This window comes from Aedes albopictus, chromosome 3 (assembly GCF_035046485.1).
Source record: "Aedes albopictus strain Foshan chromosome 3, AalbF5, whole genome shotgun sequence".
Lineage (NCBI taxonomy): Eukaryota > Metazoa > Arthropoda > Insecta > Diptera > Culicidae > Aedes > Aedes albopictus.
Genome location: NC_085138.1, coordinates 9,178,339 through 9,195,798, shown reverse-complemented (window position 1 = coordinate 9,195,798; position 17,460 = coordinate 9,178,339). Strand labels below are relative to the sequence as shown.

General features: G+C 42.4%; 1 protein-coding gene across 2 annotated transcripts; it reads right to left on the bottom strand.

The window, feature by feature from the left end:
- Nucleotides 1-2,530: 2,530 nt before the first annotated feature.
- On the bottom strand, nt 2,531-5,432 carry LOC115254441 (gustatory and odorant receptor 24). 2 transcript variants are annotated; one of them, XM_029851942.2, is made up of 5 exons: nt 3,947-5,431; nt 3,725-3,874; nt 3,212-3,652; nt 2,716-3,156; nt 2,531-2,660 (listed from the first exon to the last, which is right to left on the bottom strand). In XM_029851942.2, exons 1-5 carry the CDS (start codon nt 4,142-4,144, stop codon nt 2,547-2,549), a joined length of 1,344 nt encoding a protein of 447 aa, XP_029707802.2. In that variant the 5' UTR covers nt 4,145-5,431; the 3' UTR covers nt 2,531-2,546. The 2 variants fall into 2 exon arrangements, with proteins under 2 accessions (XP_029707802.2, XP_062712868.1); XM_062856884.1 differs by having other exon boundaries at nt 3,725-5,432.
- Nucleotides 5,433-17,460: the final 12,028 nt, after the last annotated feature.

Sequence of the window (17,460 nt, the reverse complement as noted above, 5' to 3'; positions counted from 1 at the left end):
GGTTGCTTGGAGAACGTACCATTTATTGCTCTCATCGCCTGACATGCGTTTGTTGCGGAGCGCATTTGTTACCAACATGCACCGCTTAGGACAAAGCGTTTGTTTTTCAGCGTGATCCGTTTTTCTTACCCTGTTCCTTGTCATTCTCTTTCTGTGGATTCTATTTCAATTATTTTATTATTTCAGTCTTATACCATAGATCATAGTTTGTATTCTCATATTTGTGCTGTTCTCTTTAGAAATATCTTTTCATTGATTTTGTATAGTTCGTCATTATGAGTGTCTACTTGGATTTTTATCTCATTTTGTCACTGTTAATGAATGCATCTTACAAATTCTCTTCTGCTTATTTCTTGAATTTCTCTTTTTTGTGCAATCTGACAGATAATATCTCACATACTGTTTTTCTATGCATCTGTTTATATTCTTTTACTTCTTTATGGCTCGACGTTCGCATTGGAACTTGGCATGCCTCTCTTCAACTTAGAGCACTCCCACAGTTATTAATTGAAGGGCTTTCTTTGCCTGCCATTGCATGAATTTTTACATTGTGTGGCAAGTACAATGATACGTACACTATGCCCAGGAAGTCGAAAAAATGTTCTCGACCGGAACGGAAATCGAACCCGTTGTCTCCAGATTGGCGATCCGTAGCCTTAACCACGAGGCTACCTGGAGACCCAATGTTTATGTGTATTTGCTGTGTTTTTTTATAAATAAACATAGAGTGATCACCTGACGTGTGGTGGATTGTTTGCTTCCTGCGTGAAATAAGCAACAACGCTGCAGTTTGCATGGCATGATTCAACTTCAAAAGGTCATATGTATTACTTATCAAAGTCAAGCCAGACCCAACGATACCCTCCCGACTAACAAGCATTCCTCCCTGCAGCCTTTGGTGAAGACGCAGCGGTAAACGCGGTCCTTTACAACAAAGGTTGCTACTAACATTCCTTCCCTCTCCCAACCTGACTGCGAAGGACGTGGCCGGCGCCATTATTGTACCGTTAAAGATAACCCCTGAAACGTGCACAGTGAGAATGTTGACCATTCCCAGCCAACTATTCAGTTGATGTATTGTGCATAGGCACGATGAAAACACTCACTTGTAATAAGATACACTCACTTGCTATAATCTCAGCTCCCAAGCCTGAAAACAAAACAGTGTAATGGAACAGTGTTATGGAGTGTTACCTTGCAGTTTTATCTTAAAGTTCGCCGAATAGAGTAAGGATCGCAAACGCATATTGAAGCCGTAAGAGAGATAAAACTACAAAGTAAAACTCCTCCATAGTCCATACACTGTTTTTTGATTGCAGGCTTCTGAGCTGAGAGAATAGCAAATGATTTTATCTGAGTACAAGTGAGTGATTCCATCCCCGGTTATACGTTCTTTTGTCTTTTCTGTAAAGTGGGGTACCGAAACATTCGGAATACTTCAAGTTGAAGCTTGGGAAAACTTAGGCCCAAAGGGTTAATCAGAAAAGCTTCCTCTTTATGTTTTCCTCGGAAAGTTTTGCCTGAAACATTTCTCAAAAACAATTATTTGCACTGGTTCTGATCAATCATGGACAAAGTATTGATCATCTGCATCCATTTTGTCTTTTCCGATATGGGCTTAAACCACCCTTGCTCGCAAAGTTTCAACCAGCCACAACAACGGTTAAGCACTCCTCCAAACGTGGATGGTGGATTTGCTCGATGCAGCCACTTCAACGGACACTTCCTGATGATGGTTGTAAAATTTTGGCCATTCCGGACGCGCAGCTGAAGCGTGAGGTTGAATAAACAGACACCCCATGCAAGTGGTGGCACTCGATCGTGGTCTCCTAGTGGTGCAGATGCACACAAGTGTCCCTCCTGCTGGACTCAAGAGTGATACACAAGTTGATATAGAGTTGCAACAACTGAAACCGCCGTCATCGTCGTCGTTCGTCAACTAGGCTGGCTGGTGCGGATCTAATGACAGAGTAAATTAATTGAGATATTTTATACACTATCGATTTCAATTAGCGAGAATGCCAGTCATTATCCCCAACTTATCAACGCGAGGTGACCGGAGACCCTGTTAGTGAAGGGGGGCAGTGCGAGGCTATTTAGTTGGTACAGTACACAGTCAGTGGTGGTGGTGGACTAATAAGTGCGGGTGCAATCAACGAGTTGCGGCGTAGAATGAGGCCGCCGTCGACTGGAAACGTGATGCACTTATGGGAAATTATCGAAGATGAATGACTGGGGGCAGATGACTTAGAATTAATAACCGCAGCACATATCATGAGAAATGAGTCTTTTCGGAGGGATGACTACAAAGGCGTCTTTGTCGATGATGAAGGTATTTCTAGAGAAGGTGATATTTGTTTTTTTTTTTCTATATTTTTCTAAGTTGTTTTTTGTTCCTAGTTTCGATTGTGTATCTTTTTCTCTCATCTCTCCGATTTCCGAATCTTATTTTACAATATCAAATTTACTTAACGTAATCTAGTTACGTCAATGGTCAATGAAGTTTTACTCTTTATCAACTCAATTTTTTAGTTAACTGAAAAAAATTACTCTCGATAGGATAACGTCATATTATGCATAACTATCATGCTTGAGTCATCCGGAATGCTGATTTGGAACTGCAGCAGCACCACCAAATAAGTCACCATTGTTGCCAGAAGCTAAAATTAGGACACCTTGATAGAATAACGTTTTGCCTTTAAAAGTTTCACTTACCGATTTAAACAAATTCCGATTAACATCGAAGAACCCGCCCAAATTTATGCTAGACGGGTTCATCTCGGTGGCCCTCAGAAACATGCTGATTTCGGTTTGTGCATCCGAATTCATCCAGCTAAGTTCTGCCATCAGCAGCTTCTTTTGGAACTTCGTTCGCACGTTAAACGATGCATAGTGAGCTTCGTCGCAGATGAAGAACAGCAATCCAACGCTACAGAAGGCAGTTACGGCCAGGCCGATATCTTTGATGCCGAAACCTTCGGAAATCTGCGACATCAGACCATAGATCGAAAGGGTAATGATGAAGAACAGATAGAGACACAGAAAGGTGAAAGTGTAGCACGTTGACGATCCCGTCTCCCGGGCCAGCTTGCTCAAACGCAGCCACAGTGAACGGTACTCCGATACCATAACAGCAGGTCCAACGTGCCTCAAAGCCTGGAAGATACGTGGTTGGTTATGGTGGTAATCTATAGATAAGGATATAAAGTACCCTTTGAAAGTCTTCAGCTAGAATGTTTGCAGTTATGCTAAGTGATTCACAGGTCATATACCAGTAACCTCCCATCATATACGTAAGCGTGTCCAGAATGCAATAAGGGATAACGTGAATCAGCTGAAATTCGACCATTGTTACGTGGGTTATTATGACCGCCAGACAAGACAAAACCGGCAGTAATATAGCAATCAACAGTGCCTTAGTCCGAAACGACAACTCCAGTTCCCTCCCAGCTGTTTTTCGATAAATCGCTTCAAAATCGACCCATTGGTTGAGCAAACTGGAAACTTTACGGGTCTCGTACCACATCAACGGAATGATCAGCACCGGCAGGATGTTAACGATGAAGAGATATGCGATCACCGCTTCCTCGAAGCGACCTTCCAACGTGCGGACGATGTCGATCCTCAGGATGGTGATGTAGATGACGTAAGACTACGGATATGACCAAAAACGTTAGCGCCGCGTAAAATATCACCCAAACTTAGTCATGAATGCGGAAATTACCATAAGTGCCATGAAGAACACACCGCAGTACGCCATCGCCGGGCTCGCACAAGCGAACAATGTCACACCGGGTGAAGGTCTCGAGAAAGGAAACACTCCCAGCATCCGAAGAACGTTGTAGATTGGCTTCGTGGTGCCGTAAACTATATCCTGCGTATGGTATGGCGAAATCGTTACTGGAAGGAAGTTCCAACCGTATGTCTGGTGGTGCGTCATACTCACCGATCGAGTGTTGAATTCACTTTCCAAACCGAACGCTCTCTTGGGAGACGTTGGCGGAAATCCAACTCGATTGTTAAATCCATTAGTCAGTACGCGGTTTTCATCGTGATAAATCGGTTTCACGTCCAGAAAAACGGTCCGAACATTGCTGTCGGAATTCAAATTAATGTACTGAATTGGGTCTTGGTTGACATTCATTCTCGATTCTTTAGAATACCCTCACCAAGCCAGGAACTCCAACATACTGTCCACAGTTCTCGTCAACCTACCGACAAAAAAAGGGAAACTAATTGAAAAACTTCCCATTGCCGTTTCAAAAATTTACGATGTTAGCATGCAAAACCGGCGTCCCTGACCATCGCAAGAACAACAACAAGGGCAAAGTTCCGACTCCTTCGCCACCGATTCCGATGAATATTTAACGCATCATCATCGTCGTCGTCGTCGTCGTCATCGCCATCATATGAGCGCCATCATCAACAAAAAATTATTTCACTACGCATTCACAACACCCCAACGCAACGCAACGGCACCATAAAGCCCACCACCATCAGAAGAGCGGAACGTGCCTTGGTGGACGCCTACCTACCTACCTGGTGGTTCTGGTGCTGTTGGTGATGATGCAGTTCATAAACACTTATTCGTTCAAGCCGAGAGTGAGCGGAGGAAGTCAATCTCATCTGTATACACTTTATGGTCAACCAAGTCCAATATCACACGGCCGACGGCAGAACGAGTTATGGACGATGCTGTGGTGATCCAATCGCGATGCTTGGTGGTCGTCATTGATTCATGAAGCAGTTTTTTGGATGTCACCTATCTTCTTAGAAAGAATGTGATTGACGTTAGCGAATATGTACGTCATTGACGTATTTTGGGGTTTTTGTAGGTCACACCACAGTTGCACAGTGTTACAAGTTCGATGGAAACAACAATGTTCGATGCTCAACATCCAATCCGACTCCTCCAGGCTGTAATGGATTCGCAGCATGTCGTGCAAATCTTGATTCGCAACCGCTTGGAAATTGCGATGACTGACTATACCTGGTTCAGCTCGATCTGTGTACTTTAGCCCGATGATCTTCCAGCTTAGCTCAGATCGGACGGCGGTCGTTTCGTCAGACTTTCCTTTCCCGAATTCCAAAGGAGCGTACCAAAGGCCGATGGGGATATGCGGGTCTCTACGCAGGAATTAAGCCAATGAATAGCGGAGCAGACCTGGTGTGATGCTTAGAACACTTGACTATTACGCCGAGGACCTGGGATCGAATCCCACTCCCGACAAACTCACAAATGAGAGTTCTTCCTTCGGAAGGGAAGTAAAGCGTGGGCCCCGAGATGAACTAGCCTAGGGCTAAAAATCTCGTTAATACAGTTGAAAAAAAAAGTCAATAAAAGTCCTCGCAGGTTGGAGTGTCCTCCAATGACCGATATGAATACCGTTGAATGCGGCAACTTCAGGCTGTCCACGTTGTCCGCTGTTCTGACTAATACGAAGATCTTCACACTTTGGGACTGCTACACCACTATGGATACACACGCTTCCCAGGTCTTATAGTATGGCTGCATTACACCTTGGATTTACAACGCGATCGCCAGCGACTTCTCCAGTAGCGTAAATGCCCATCAAAACTAGAAGTCGTGTATGACGATGAATAGGATGCTAAAGAGGAGGTCATATGCGTACATACTACCATTGAACCCCGGGTAAAGTCTACGCATATCGCGTCCACACTGTGCTTCCCGTTGTACAATGTGATCCGTATCATCAGGAAAATCATCGACTGCCGATGGAGGTGCACGCTGCAGTTGGTGCTCATACCATGCTCTATATTCAGCAGCGGATTGTGGAGCTCGCACTGATTCGTGCGCTTCCGTGACTCCACTTCCGTATCATCTCCTACCTCACCAGCAACCGCATTCTTTTGAAGCTCTAGCAGTTACGGATACGTTGATCGCAGCGGCCGCAGATCCTGCAGGGCTTCTTCTTCTGATTCGGAACCTGACGGGGAACTCCGCTGGATTCGGCACTATGCACCTTTTTCTTCCGGAATGCTTGATCTGAAACGACCAGCTACGTGCTGACCGGCAATTTCTTCGTTATCAGTTCTGTCAACTACAAATGATCGGTAAGCTCCCTAACACACCGAACTGGATGCACGATGCCAATTTGTCCGCTCTTAGAGACGCAGACTTTCGGACGTTCGACAGCAACATAGCAACTATTCAGCCCTACCTTACAGCATCCACAACATTCTGATAATTTGCGGTATACAACTCTGAAGTAGGAGCCTGCATTTTACCGCTTTAAACAATTTTGCAGTAGGGCTAGATTCTCGACGTTAGAAAATCTGCACGCCCCTGTGTACGTTTCGTAGGCGCTGATGAACATAGGCTATTCCTCGAATCACTACGTGATTGTCGGAAGCTTCTTCGACAGAAACTGGCGCACGGAAAGTTGGACCGTCGTTGGCCACACACGATTACCTGGAATTATATTCCGAAGTCTTTCTCCTGCGACAAACTCACTTTTTCCGACTCTGATTCCTGGTGTTGGCGCGTTAACCGTGGCCAACTCCGGTCGGGTCGGGTGGACTGTACAGGGTGGCAACGTGAAAGTGATACTCTAGTTTGGGAGCCATACGTTGCATTCATGCTATTGCATTGAAAACAAGTGTGTTTGGGGAAACGGGATCTTAGATACGGGGCTTTTGAGAAACAAAGGATTCACGGATTGACTCTGAAGAATATTTCCGACAGGGTTGCCTGATCTCGCGTTCTGCTCAAGACGCACGCTGCTCACATTTTTTTTTCGGACGATTTTTTTTACTTTGGAAGCGTCTCTGAATAAACAAAATGATCGTGTGTATAAAGCAAGTCTTCGTGAAATTCCTGCCGACAACGAGAGGTTCAACGATATTGTCTATCCGGCTGGAATCAAGATCGACATTCAATCAAAAATTGCCATTTTCTTGGTCCACAAGTGTCGCAACTGTTTCGCATCTAGTGCGCTGGGTGGCTGACAACAACGGGAAGGATGCGCACTACTTTTGACATGATTAAAAAACGTCGCGAGTTGGGTCGCGTCGCGACTTGATTGTGCGAAGTCCGGTTTGGTGGTCAATTACCATTGTTGTTCATCAACAGGGGCATAAAAATCAACAAAGAATACTTTTTACAACACGTCATCAAAGATCACCCATTCCCCAGTGCCAAGAAACTGTTTGGAAAAGAAAGTTTTTGTTTCCAGTAGGACTCAGTACCGACGCATAAGGTAGTGGTTGTTGAACAGTGATGCAAGCAAAATTTACCGTGCTTCATCAGCTCATCGGAATAGCTGGTTTCGTCTCCAGATTTGAACCTACTGGACGTTTGTACATGGGAATACATGCTAGGGAACCTGGGCGACGCAAAGAACTTGATTTTGGATACCTTCAAAAACCGTTTGGTAAAAATTTGGGATGAAATACCGGGCGAAGAGGTGCGTGCGACTTGTAATAACTTCGAGAAGCGTCTGCGGGCCGTAATTCAAAACAAAGGGGAATGATTCTGATTGAACTAAATACTTTGTAAGTTTAATACTTTGTTGTGTTATTAAAAGTGATTTTGCAGAAAAATTAAATCCTGTTTGAAGTTCGAAGTTCGCGGATGGTTGAAACCAGACTAACTTTTGCGGCGGACCAATCGCCATATTCGGAGTCTAGAACATTCTCGCAATATCGCAGCACGTGTTCCAGACGTGGGAGGAAACTTCTCGAATTAGCGCAGGCTGAACTCACCACACTGCTGTGGTGAGTTTTGAGTGAGTTACCACACTGGTGACAATGACGATAGTGGGAGCCTCTCACTGCCACTCACAGGTGACACTTGCGGTTGCGGTGGGAAGTCACGGTCACAGTGGCGTTGACAGGGTGGGTCGTCTCGGGAGTTGCATTCTGGTGAGTGCGGTGTATTGGTGGACGAAAATAGCATGAAGATGGTTAGAAAAGACAGCGTTTCCTGCAACATGACGCGATGGGCGGTATCGGCGTCGGGCGTTCTATTCAATTTAAGTCGCACTCGCTTGCGGTACGTTCCGCACGGAACACCTGGTATACGCGTAATTCAACAATAGTGGGACAACTTCCCAATTCAATTCAACTTCAATGGTTTATATAGAGTACTTACTTACTACTTTCAGTCCTGGGCACCCACGGTGTTGCAGAGGGCCGAATTGAAAGATTTCCATCCAGAGCGATTGCCAGCCATCGCCTTGACCTGTGGCCAGGTCAAATTGCTGTCGACTTGCTTGATTTCGTTGTTGAGGGTGCGCCGCTCTGAGCTTCTGGGTCTGCCTCTGCTGCGATGTCCTGCTGGGTTCCAGTCTAACGCTTGTTTGCAGATTTCGTTTCCGCCCCTGCGTAGAGTGTGGCCGACCCACCTCCACTTTCGCTCCCGAATTTCTGTCGCTATCGGCTTTTGATGACATCGACGATAGAGCTCCACGTTGGAGATCCAATTGTGAGGCCACCATGCACGAATTATATACCGAAGGCATCTATTGATGAAGACCTGCAGCCGTTGCGTGTTCTCCACTGATACACACCAGGTTTCACTAACGTATAGCAACACAGATTTCACGTTCAAGTTGAAAATTCGGGTTTTGGTGCGTCGAATGATCTGATTGTTTTTCCATACATTTCTTAAACTCGCAAAAGCAGCCCTCGCCTTCTTGATCCGTGCACCTATGTCGATCTTGGTGCCGCCATCGGCCGCCATTTGGCTACCAAGATATTGGAAGCTTTCAACATTCTCCACTGATGATGATTAACCTGGGCTTGTTAGGGGAATATCTGTAAATAAAAGAAAATCGTGTTAAGTACTGTTCCTTTGAATTCCACTAAGAATTTGCATCCTTTGACAGATACGTATATCGACCTCAACTGCAAGGTCGTCTTCAGTGTCTTGTACATTTTAGAGTCGAGTCAAGTACAAGACACTGAAGACGACCTTACAGTTGAGGTCGAAATACGTATCTGTCAAAGGATGCAAATTCTTAGTAGAATTCAAAGGAACAGTACTTAACGCGATTTTCTTTTATTTATTCTCCACTGATTGCCCAGCTACCGTAAAGCTGAAAAGGTTGATCATGTTTACATCCAACGATTTGGTATTTTTGACGTTGATGGTAAGACCTGCCGCTGAGAAGCGATTGGCAAGATCATTAAACTTGCTCTGCATATCAGAGCGCCGTTGAGCTAGGAGAGCAACGTCATCAGCCAGTTCGAAGTCATTTAGATGCTTCATGCTAATGGGCTGCCACAGCAATCCACGATTTGGTTCACGGTCAATCGCATCTACCAGTATCTCGTCGATTACGATGAGGAACAGTACCGGTGATAGTATGCATCCTTGCCTCCAGCAACGACCCGGATGGGATCGAATAGAACACCGTTGTGCAGTACTCTGCACGAAAATGCCCTGGACTGTGCTTCAATGAGGCCGATGATTTTCTCAGGGAGACCCTTGCGCCGGAGGGCTTCTTAAAAGTTTTCGTGATTGAGACGGTCGAAAGCTTTTTCGTAATCAATGAACATTAGGTAGAGAGACTCTTGGAATTCATTGATTTGCTCCAGAATGATACGGAGCGTGACAATATGGTCCACACAGGATCATCCGGCACGGAATTCTGCTTGCTGCCGTCGTAGAGTTGCGGCAATCTTCTCCTATATCCGGTTAAGGATCACTTTGCAGAGGACTTTGAGAACGGTACACAGTAACATGATGCCCCGCCAATTATCGCATACAATCAGGTCACCCTTTTTGGGTACCTTTACTAAGACACCTTGCATCCAGTCGGCCGGAAATGTCGCGGTTTCCCATATGTTGCAGAATAATTGATGCAGTAGTTGTGCGGATACTACGGGGTCAGCTTTGAGCATCTTAGCTCATATGCGATCGACCCCTGGACCCTGTTCGATTTCATGCTACGGATGGCTGTTTCTATCTCCTGCACTGATTGACATCTACAACCCGGCCTTAGACGTGTGAGTTGATCTTCTTCTGATCAATTTCAACTCAGCGATCAATTTGGGTCCAGTTTACGATACTTCTGAATTCCAGGGTAGTTTGGTTGATCTAATATAACCTAAAAACATCTCGAAGTGTAAATTTGTAACAGCTTTGTTGAATACAGTATCCATATTCTTCTTCTTGTTACTGGTCTCAGGTACATTAGCCTGTCAGGAACAGGGCCAGTTACTAAGACTACATACCCTGTATCAAGTGTGTAATTTTATACAGCCATTCCTCGTCATTTGGGGTCAAATGACCTCCCCGGTCGAAAAGGAGCTCAGTTTTTCAAGGTTCGGTCGTTTAGATGGCAGCGCAGCACACTGCTTTGTAGTGTCGTGTTCAGTTTCCGTGGCATCATTGTCCAGTTGCATATTCTCCGGTGGACCTACGGTGGATGCAAATTGGTGAGCTCGTTCCATGTAAGTATTGTCAGAAAAATAATGTTTAAATGCAGCTGTTTAAGTATTAACAAGAATACCTAAACTAGGTGTAAGCGTTTTTGTTGAGCTCAATGATGTTGAGTTTTGTTTGAAAAAGATATTGCATATATCACACCGCTGAGCATGATGAATCGCGATCATGTGGCTTTTCTCTCTTCTCACTAACAAAAAATCATTTCCTAATATCTAATAGCAACGCGCGTCTAACATAACTTCCCTTCCTCGATGACCGTTAGGATGAAGCCGGCACCGTTATTGATTTGATACTTGTTGAGGTTTGTAACGGTAACCTACTCCCAAGCTCCATTTGTTGGTTCCCTGTGCAATTTCAATTGTTCAGGTCAATCACCGGGTAGCCAGTGTTGGGAATACTCACTTGCAAGAGTGATACTCACTTGCTTCTATCTCAGTCCAGAACCATGCTATCAAAAAATGATGTTTCAAGGGCTTTTAGAATGAGTGCGCGAGAAAAAAAAATCCGTACACGATCGATCGAATCAACCAGCGACGACGAAGGCGACAACGACGATGACGCCGGCAATGATGACTCCAGCACCGATCGCCGATCAAAACGTCACATTGCTCTCGTTGGACGCGTGCTTTTTAGTGAATGATGAGTTGAAGCACACCGGATCTGACCGGGTTGACGGATGGTTGGTCATCTTCCCACAATTTGTAGTTGGTTTGTTGTCAGAGCTGTATATGAACGGCATTAGTCCTTTTGGCCGGAACGATCCTACATGAGTACAATCCGTAGTTGCTACCCGCAGTGTTGGGAATACTCACCTGAGAAAAGATATACTCACTTGCTTCTATTTCAGTCCAGAAGCATGCTATCAAAAAATGATGTTTGAACGGCTTTTAGATTGTAGTTTAATCTAAAAGTTTGCCGAATAAAGTAAAAGTCGCAGACGCATACAAAAGTTGTGAGAGAGCTGTGAGTACGAGGTGAGTAAAATTCATGTAATTTATACTCACGTTGTATTCACAGCTCTCTCACGGTTTTGGTATGCGTCTGCGACCTTTACTTTATTCGGCAAACTTTTAGATTAAACTACAATCTAAAAGCCGTTCAAACATCATTTTTTGATAGCATGCTTCTGGACTGAAATAGAAGCAAGTGAGTATATCTTTTCTCAGGTGAGTATTCCCAACACTGCGGGTAGCAACTACGGATTGTACTCATGTAGGATCGTTCCGGCCAAAAGGACTAATGCCGTTCATATACAGCTCTGACAACAAACCAACTACAAATTGTGGGAAGATGACCAACCATCCGTCAACCCGGTCAGATCCGGTGTGCTTCAACTCATCATTCACTAAAAAGCACGCGTCCAACGAGAGCAATGTGACGTTTTGATCGGCGATCGGTGCTGGAGTCATCATTGCCGGCGTCATCGTCGTTGTCGCCTTCGTCGTCGCTGGTTGATTCGATCGATCGTGTACGGATTTTTTTTCTCGCGCACTCATTCGCTCACACAACACACATCACACAGCCTCAGAGAAGCAGAGACTTCAACGTCTCAAGCGCGGGCGACCTTCGACGCTACAAACACGGCTCGTTCCAGTTGGCATATATGGCGATACGAAATAAATGTGTGTATTTTTTATATTTATTTTATTGTAAAGGGGAAAATAAAATTACACATTAAGGGTACCGAGCTTTAAATTAAAAATTAAAATATATTTTTAGCGATTTTCCATCCGCAACGCTGAACGGATTATGAATGGGGGCTGATGCGATTCTCTCGCCGTAACAAGCAGCTCGACGCTCAGCTAGCCACCAAACCAAGCCAAGCCGAGTCGGGCGTGCGCGTTTGATTTGATGCGAAAAAGACGATAAAATGTGCTGGCCGTTGATTTTGCAAACTTGATAACGACCCGCGGAGTGTCACAGCAGTATAAGGAATATGAAATATGACGAAGGTCGACTTGCAATAGATACAAGGATTAACTGCTTGATAACATCGCGATGATAAAAACCCGATGTGTGCTTTTTTCTATGCACGTTTATGTCCAGAATGATTCGACAGGTTTGACTGATACGTTTCAGATCTCTAACGGTTGTCACCCAACAGCAGCTGATGTCGTGCAACATTAATTTTCGATCGTGCTCAGATTTCGCGTTTGCACTCACACGTTTTCCATTCTTGTTCTTCCATACAGGAAAGCAAATATAAACTTGTTACGGACTGTGAGTGGGCTGGTCCAGTTTAAGTTACGGAGACCTTAGCAATGCATTGAGTATTGCTTTTTGGTTATGAGGCGATTGTATTACGGATTGAACATAATACTTATCAGTATGTACAAAGTTAATAATAACTTTGTCAACTCAGGGTGGTTCTAATTAGTTAGGTAGGTATTAATTTATACAACATCTGCGGAAGTTCTCTTCAAAACTGACACTTAACAGACGTTGGCGTGATTTCATAGTGGGCAGAATTGCATTCAGAGACTCCCAACCTCCATATCTCGTTACCGTAGGGGTCACCGGAAGGATCAGCGTTTAAAGTAGAATGAACCCTGTTTGCGTTTGCGAGCTACGGGACGTCAGATGCTGCTTTACAAAATAATGAAAAGATGTTCAGGCTGCAAGATGTTTTCTCGTAATTTGTCTAGGATCATCCGCAGAACCAGATAAAGGTTGATCGTAACATTGAGTTGCTTTTTCATCCTGCTTTGTTGGACGGTTCTCTTGTTCTGTGCCCGCAAAAACGCAACCTTAAGCTTCTGAGAGACCCTCCAGAAAAACACTTGAAACGCCCCTGAAACACCTCTGAAACCCTGAACGCCCCTGAAATATCCTATGAAAACAAACTTGAAATTCCAATAATCCATTTGAAATGCCCTTGAAACACGATGAAACACCTTTGAAAGGTTCCGTTTTTACCCGAGAGGCTCCTGAACCTCTACTATCCCATTGAAATGCTCCCCGCATTCAATGTGAAATGCCTCTGAAACCCTTTAGAATGCTTTTAATAGGTTCCAGAAACCCTCTGAAACGCACCTGAAAACCACTTGAAGAGCCCCTGAAATGCTATCAAACGTCCCTAAAACATCTCCTATCGCCCTTAAAACGTCCCAGAAACCCCCTGAAACTCTCTGAAATGCTTTGAAACGCCTTTAAAACCCTTGAAGTTCCCTTCAAAGGCTTCTGAGACCCCTCCTCTCCAAATTATAGCCACAGCTGTATAGGCGTGGGTATTCTGCATGTTTTTGGTGGAAGCTGTGATAAAACAAATTCTTGAAAGAAGTCTTATTTCATACTATTTAAAGATTTCTTTCAAATTTTATGTTGGAAATTTTGTCAAGTAAATACCTACATAATTCGTTGAAAACCTCTTGTCAATATTTGTAAATTATCAGCGTATTTCCTCGAAAAATTTTCTGAAAAATTTCAAAATGAACATTCGGGAATTCCTAAATACTGTAATTCCCAAATGTTTTTTCGAATTCCTTGAATGTTTAAGAGCATTCGTCGTTAAACTTAAATTTTCCATTATCCCAGAATAATTCCAGGTGTAGTTTATGCCCCTATAGCAATTTATGCGGACGTTCAAGAGTTTTGTTATAAATTCTGGATTTTCTTACGAATTTGTAAGAAACGTTTTGCTATTTTTTGTTGAAAAATAGCCAAGCACAGTTTTAGCGAATACCCTGATTTTTGTGATGGTATGTCTCTTTTTTTATCAACTATTGTTGAAAATATTGTTTTTTCTCAAATTTTTGCATATATTTTTAGCATAATTATGGAGAATGTGTGTTCAATGTTGCAAGACATATCTAGGATATTCAAGTCCTTCAAAAATTGGATTCAGAAATGTTTGCTACATTTTAACTAGTTTAGATGTTCTCAAGGGATGCTTCCAAGGTTTCCGTTGAAAATCTTTTTGAAGTCTCGTACTTTCAGAAAATATTGTGCATTAAGTTCACCACTGAATTGCACACGATTGCATCAAATCGAGTTTGTGTTTTCAGCGCCAGTGCTTAAAATGTCATTCCGACATAATATCTAGATTCAATCACCTACAGTTCATTTCAGAAGCTGAACCTTAAAATATGGTATACGAAAAAAAAATATTTTCAGGTTTAGCTTCTGAAATGAGCTGTAGGTGATTGAATCTAGATATATCGAAATGAAATTTTCATTACTGTCAGCGCACTATTTCTTCGATTTATGCAGAATAAGTGCTCTGAAGACGCTGGGTTGGTTTGATGCAATTGCGCACTTTGAATGAAATTTTTGTGGTGAAGTAAATGCGCAATATCACAGAAAACATCCCGGAATATAGCCAACAAAATATTACACTTCTTTCAAAACTTCTTCATAGTAAAGACTGTTAAATTTTCCAAAACAGCAAGGTTCCAGTAAGGAAGTTACACCAAGAAGAAGAAGTTTAAATTTCTAAAAAATAGCGACTTTTTAGTGACTGAACCGAAAAAAAAACTAAAAAGAGACATGCTTCAAGGCCTATGTTTGTTTGTGTGTTTTACTTGTTACGAAGGCTGTTACAAGACGAGCTTGGTGGTCTTATGACAGAAGCTCCTCCTCTTGCTTTCTGTTTTTTTATCTTTCAATCTACTTTCGATGTATAAACGAATGTTCATAGCCAAGTTTTGCAACCAAGCGAACTGTGCCGTATCATCTCCACAGTAATCTTATCACAATATATCACTTCACGCCAGACATCCACGCACCAATGCGTGAACCTCTATGCCAAAAATAAACATTACCCAACAACACTCCAACATTCGCATGCAGATGCAGCGAACTCCAAGGTCTGTTGAAAACAAGCGATTGCATAACTTCTCTCCACATCTCCACATTAACCTGCAACCTGATGTAGCCGGTGCCAATCTCGACTAAAAATTGAAGATCATCAATACTCACACACAGAAGATGCCTGTTCGTATCAAGCAGCTATCCCCAAGTAACATTTTGATAACCAATTAGTCTTGAAGAGGTTTTTAAAACCGTCATAAAATCTTACACCTTTTGTTTTGGTTTTATGATGGTTTTAAAAACCTCTTATAGTATATTTGACTAAAAAATGTTACTTGGGTCTCATTGGTTCCTTGTGTGAGTGTAGCTGATGTGCATAACATTACTTTTACCTTGATATCACGTTACATTTTTTGTTCTAGTTTTGGCTATTTTAATAATTAGCGAGATATAAGATATGATATATGATAATCTAAATGATATTATAAAACTAAGCCTGCTTCCTAACTTAATATTATATGACAACTATCGTAGTTTTTTTAGAATTTTCACTGCCAAAGCTGTTTTATTTTTCATTTAAAAATTGTTTGACGAGTACATGCTCAGAGATATCAGAGAAAAATCCTGTACATACCAAGAAATAAAGAAGCCTGCGCCGTACCAGAAATTTAAAATAAACGCCTCTAATATAGCGTTGCGTTCATGGATGAATCTTCAGAGAAATACCCCAAAAAACTCATCACCAATCCCATCAGTGTTTCCTGGAAAAATCCCCAAAGGAATCATCAGATAATTTTCGGGAATTTCTGAAGGCTCCGAGATGAACCAGCCCAGGGCTGAAAATCTCGTAAATAAAGATAATAATAATAATAAATTTCTGAAGGAATATGCGCAGGAATTCAAGTAAAAAGCTTCTGATGAACTATCCGGGAGAAAATCCTGGAAGCTTTACATGAGAAACTTCTGTAAGAACCCCAGAAGGCATCTAAGCAGAAATTTTTAGGGGGCTTTGCAGGGATAACTAGACTAGAAGAATCCACGTTGGAATTCATAGATGAATCATAAGCAATGCACGTAAATAGAGGAGAAATTCGTGAAATAATCCTTGGAGAAATCCCGGAAAGTTTTGCAAGAGAAATTAAATAGAGGAGAATTTCATGAAATAATCCTTGGAGAAATCCCGGAAAATTTTGCAATAGAAATTCATGGAGCAATTCTAGGCAGAATTCCTACAGGAAGTACTGGAATAACCCATGTAGGAATTTATGGAGGAATAACATCAGAAATTACTGGAGAAATCCTTCTGGAATTCCTGGAGAAATCCCAGCATATATTTTAAGAGGAATCACTTGATGAAATCCTGAATAAATCTTATCAGGAATTATAAGAAGAATCCGAATAGAAATTTATAGAAGCATTATAGAAGGAATTCTTGGAAAAAAATCTCTAGAGGAACTACTTCAAGAATTTTTAAATAGATTTTTTCTACCTGGGATAGCTGAAAGAATTTTATTTGACAATTTTTGATGTGTAAAAGAAGGAATCCTTGGAAAAAATGAAGAATTTTCTTAGGAATCATTGGACAATCACTGGAAACATTACAGGGGGCGTTTCTATAGAGAACTCCTGAAGAGTGCTTTAAAATTTAAGCGTTTTTCCCCGGATGAAGCCAAAATTGCCCCTGTTTGATGGCGCTTCTCAATACAGAGCGGTAGCTACATATATGCCTTAGAATGCTTTAGAATCAAGTGGGAGCAGGAGCAATCAAATTTTTTACTGAGTGTGAGAAACGACGGTTCAGCAGCGTGGTGGTTCTCTGAATCTTTCTTTTCGTCGGCGTTTATGGCAATGAATATATTTGGTTTCTATCCCGTTATTACGGTGCAAATGGCATAAGCTCAAATTAAATCGATTATAATAGTCACGTATAACATTTACATACCAACGAAACTGTTGTTTTTACAAATTTTGAGCAATATATATATCAACTGAATCATTTCCACATCTTCACACTCGCCGCAGAAAGTGAGCAAGCATGATCACTAATCAGTTTGCTTCACAAGCCAACCGACCGATGAAGAACAGTAGTCGTAGTTGGTTTTGTTTTTCTTTGCTCCCTTTGCGTGTTCTTCGTAGTGGTTGCTAGCACTGATAACTGGTCGTATTGTTCATATTCACTCAGATTCAAGCGCTGCTCCTGGATGAAACCCAGCTGCAATCAATATGAATTAAGTTCTTGAAAATGAATTCAACCAGACATTATAATGAAAATAAAATTCTTATGAATCAAGTTTGAT

What these genes read in the sequence shown, in the direction of transcription:
- LOC115254441 (XM_062856884.1), bottom strand. Translation starts at nt 4,144, where the DNA reads ATGAATGTCAACCAAGACCCAATTCAGTACATTAATTTGAATTCCGAC. An exon ending in TGTTCTTCATGGCACTTATG is followed by an intron (nt 3,653 to 3,724) that starts GTAATTTCCGCA and finishes TCATATCCGTAG; the next exon opens with TCTTACGTCATCTACATCAC. An exon ending in TAGCTGAAGACTTTCAAAGG is followed by an intron (nt 3,157 to 3,211) that starts GTACTTTATATC and finishes CGTATCTTCCAG; the next exon opens with GCTTTGAGGCACGTTGGACC.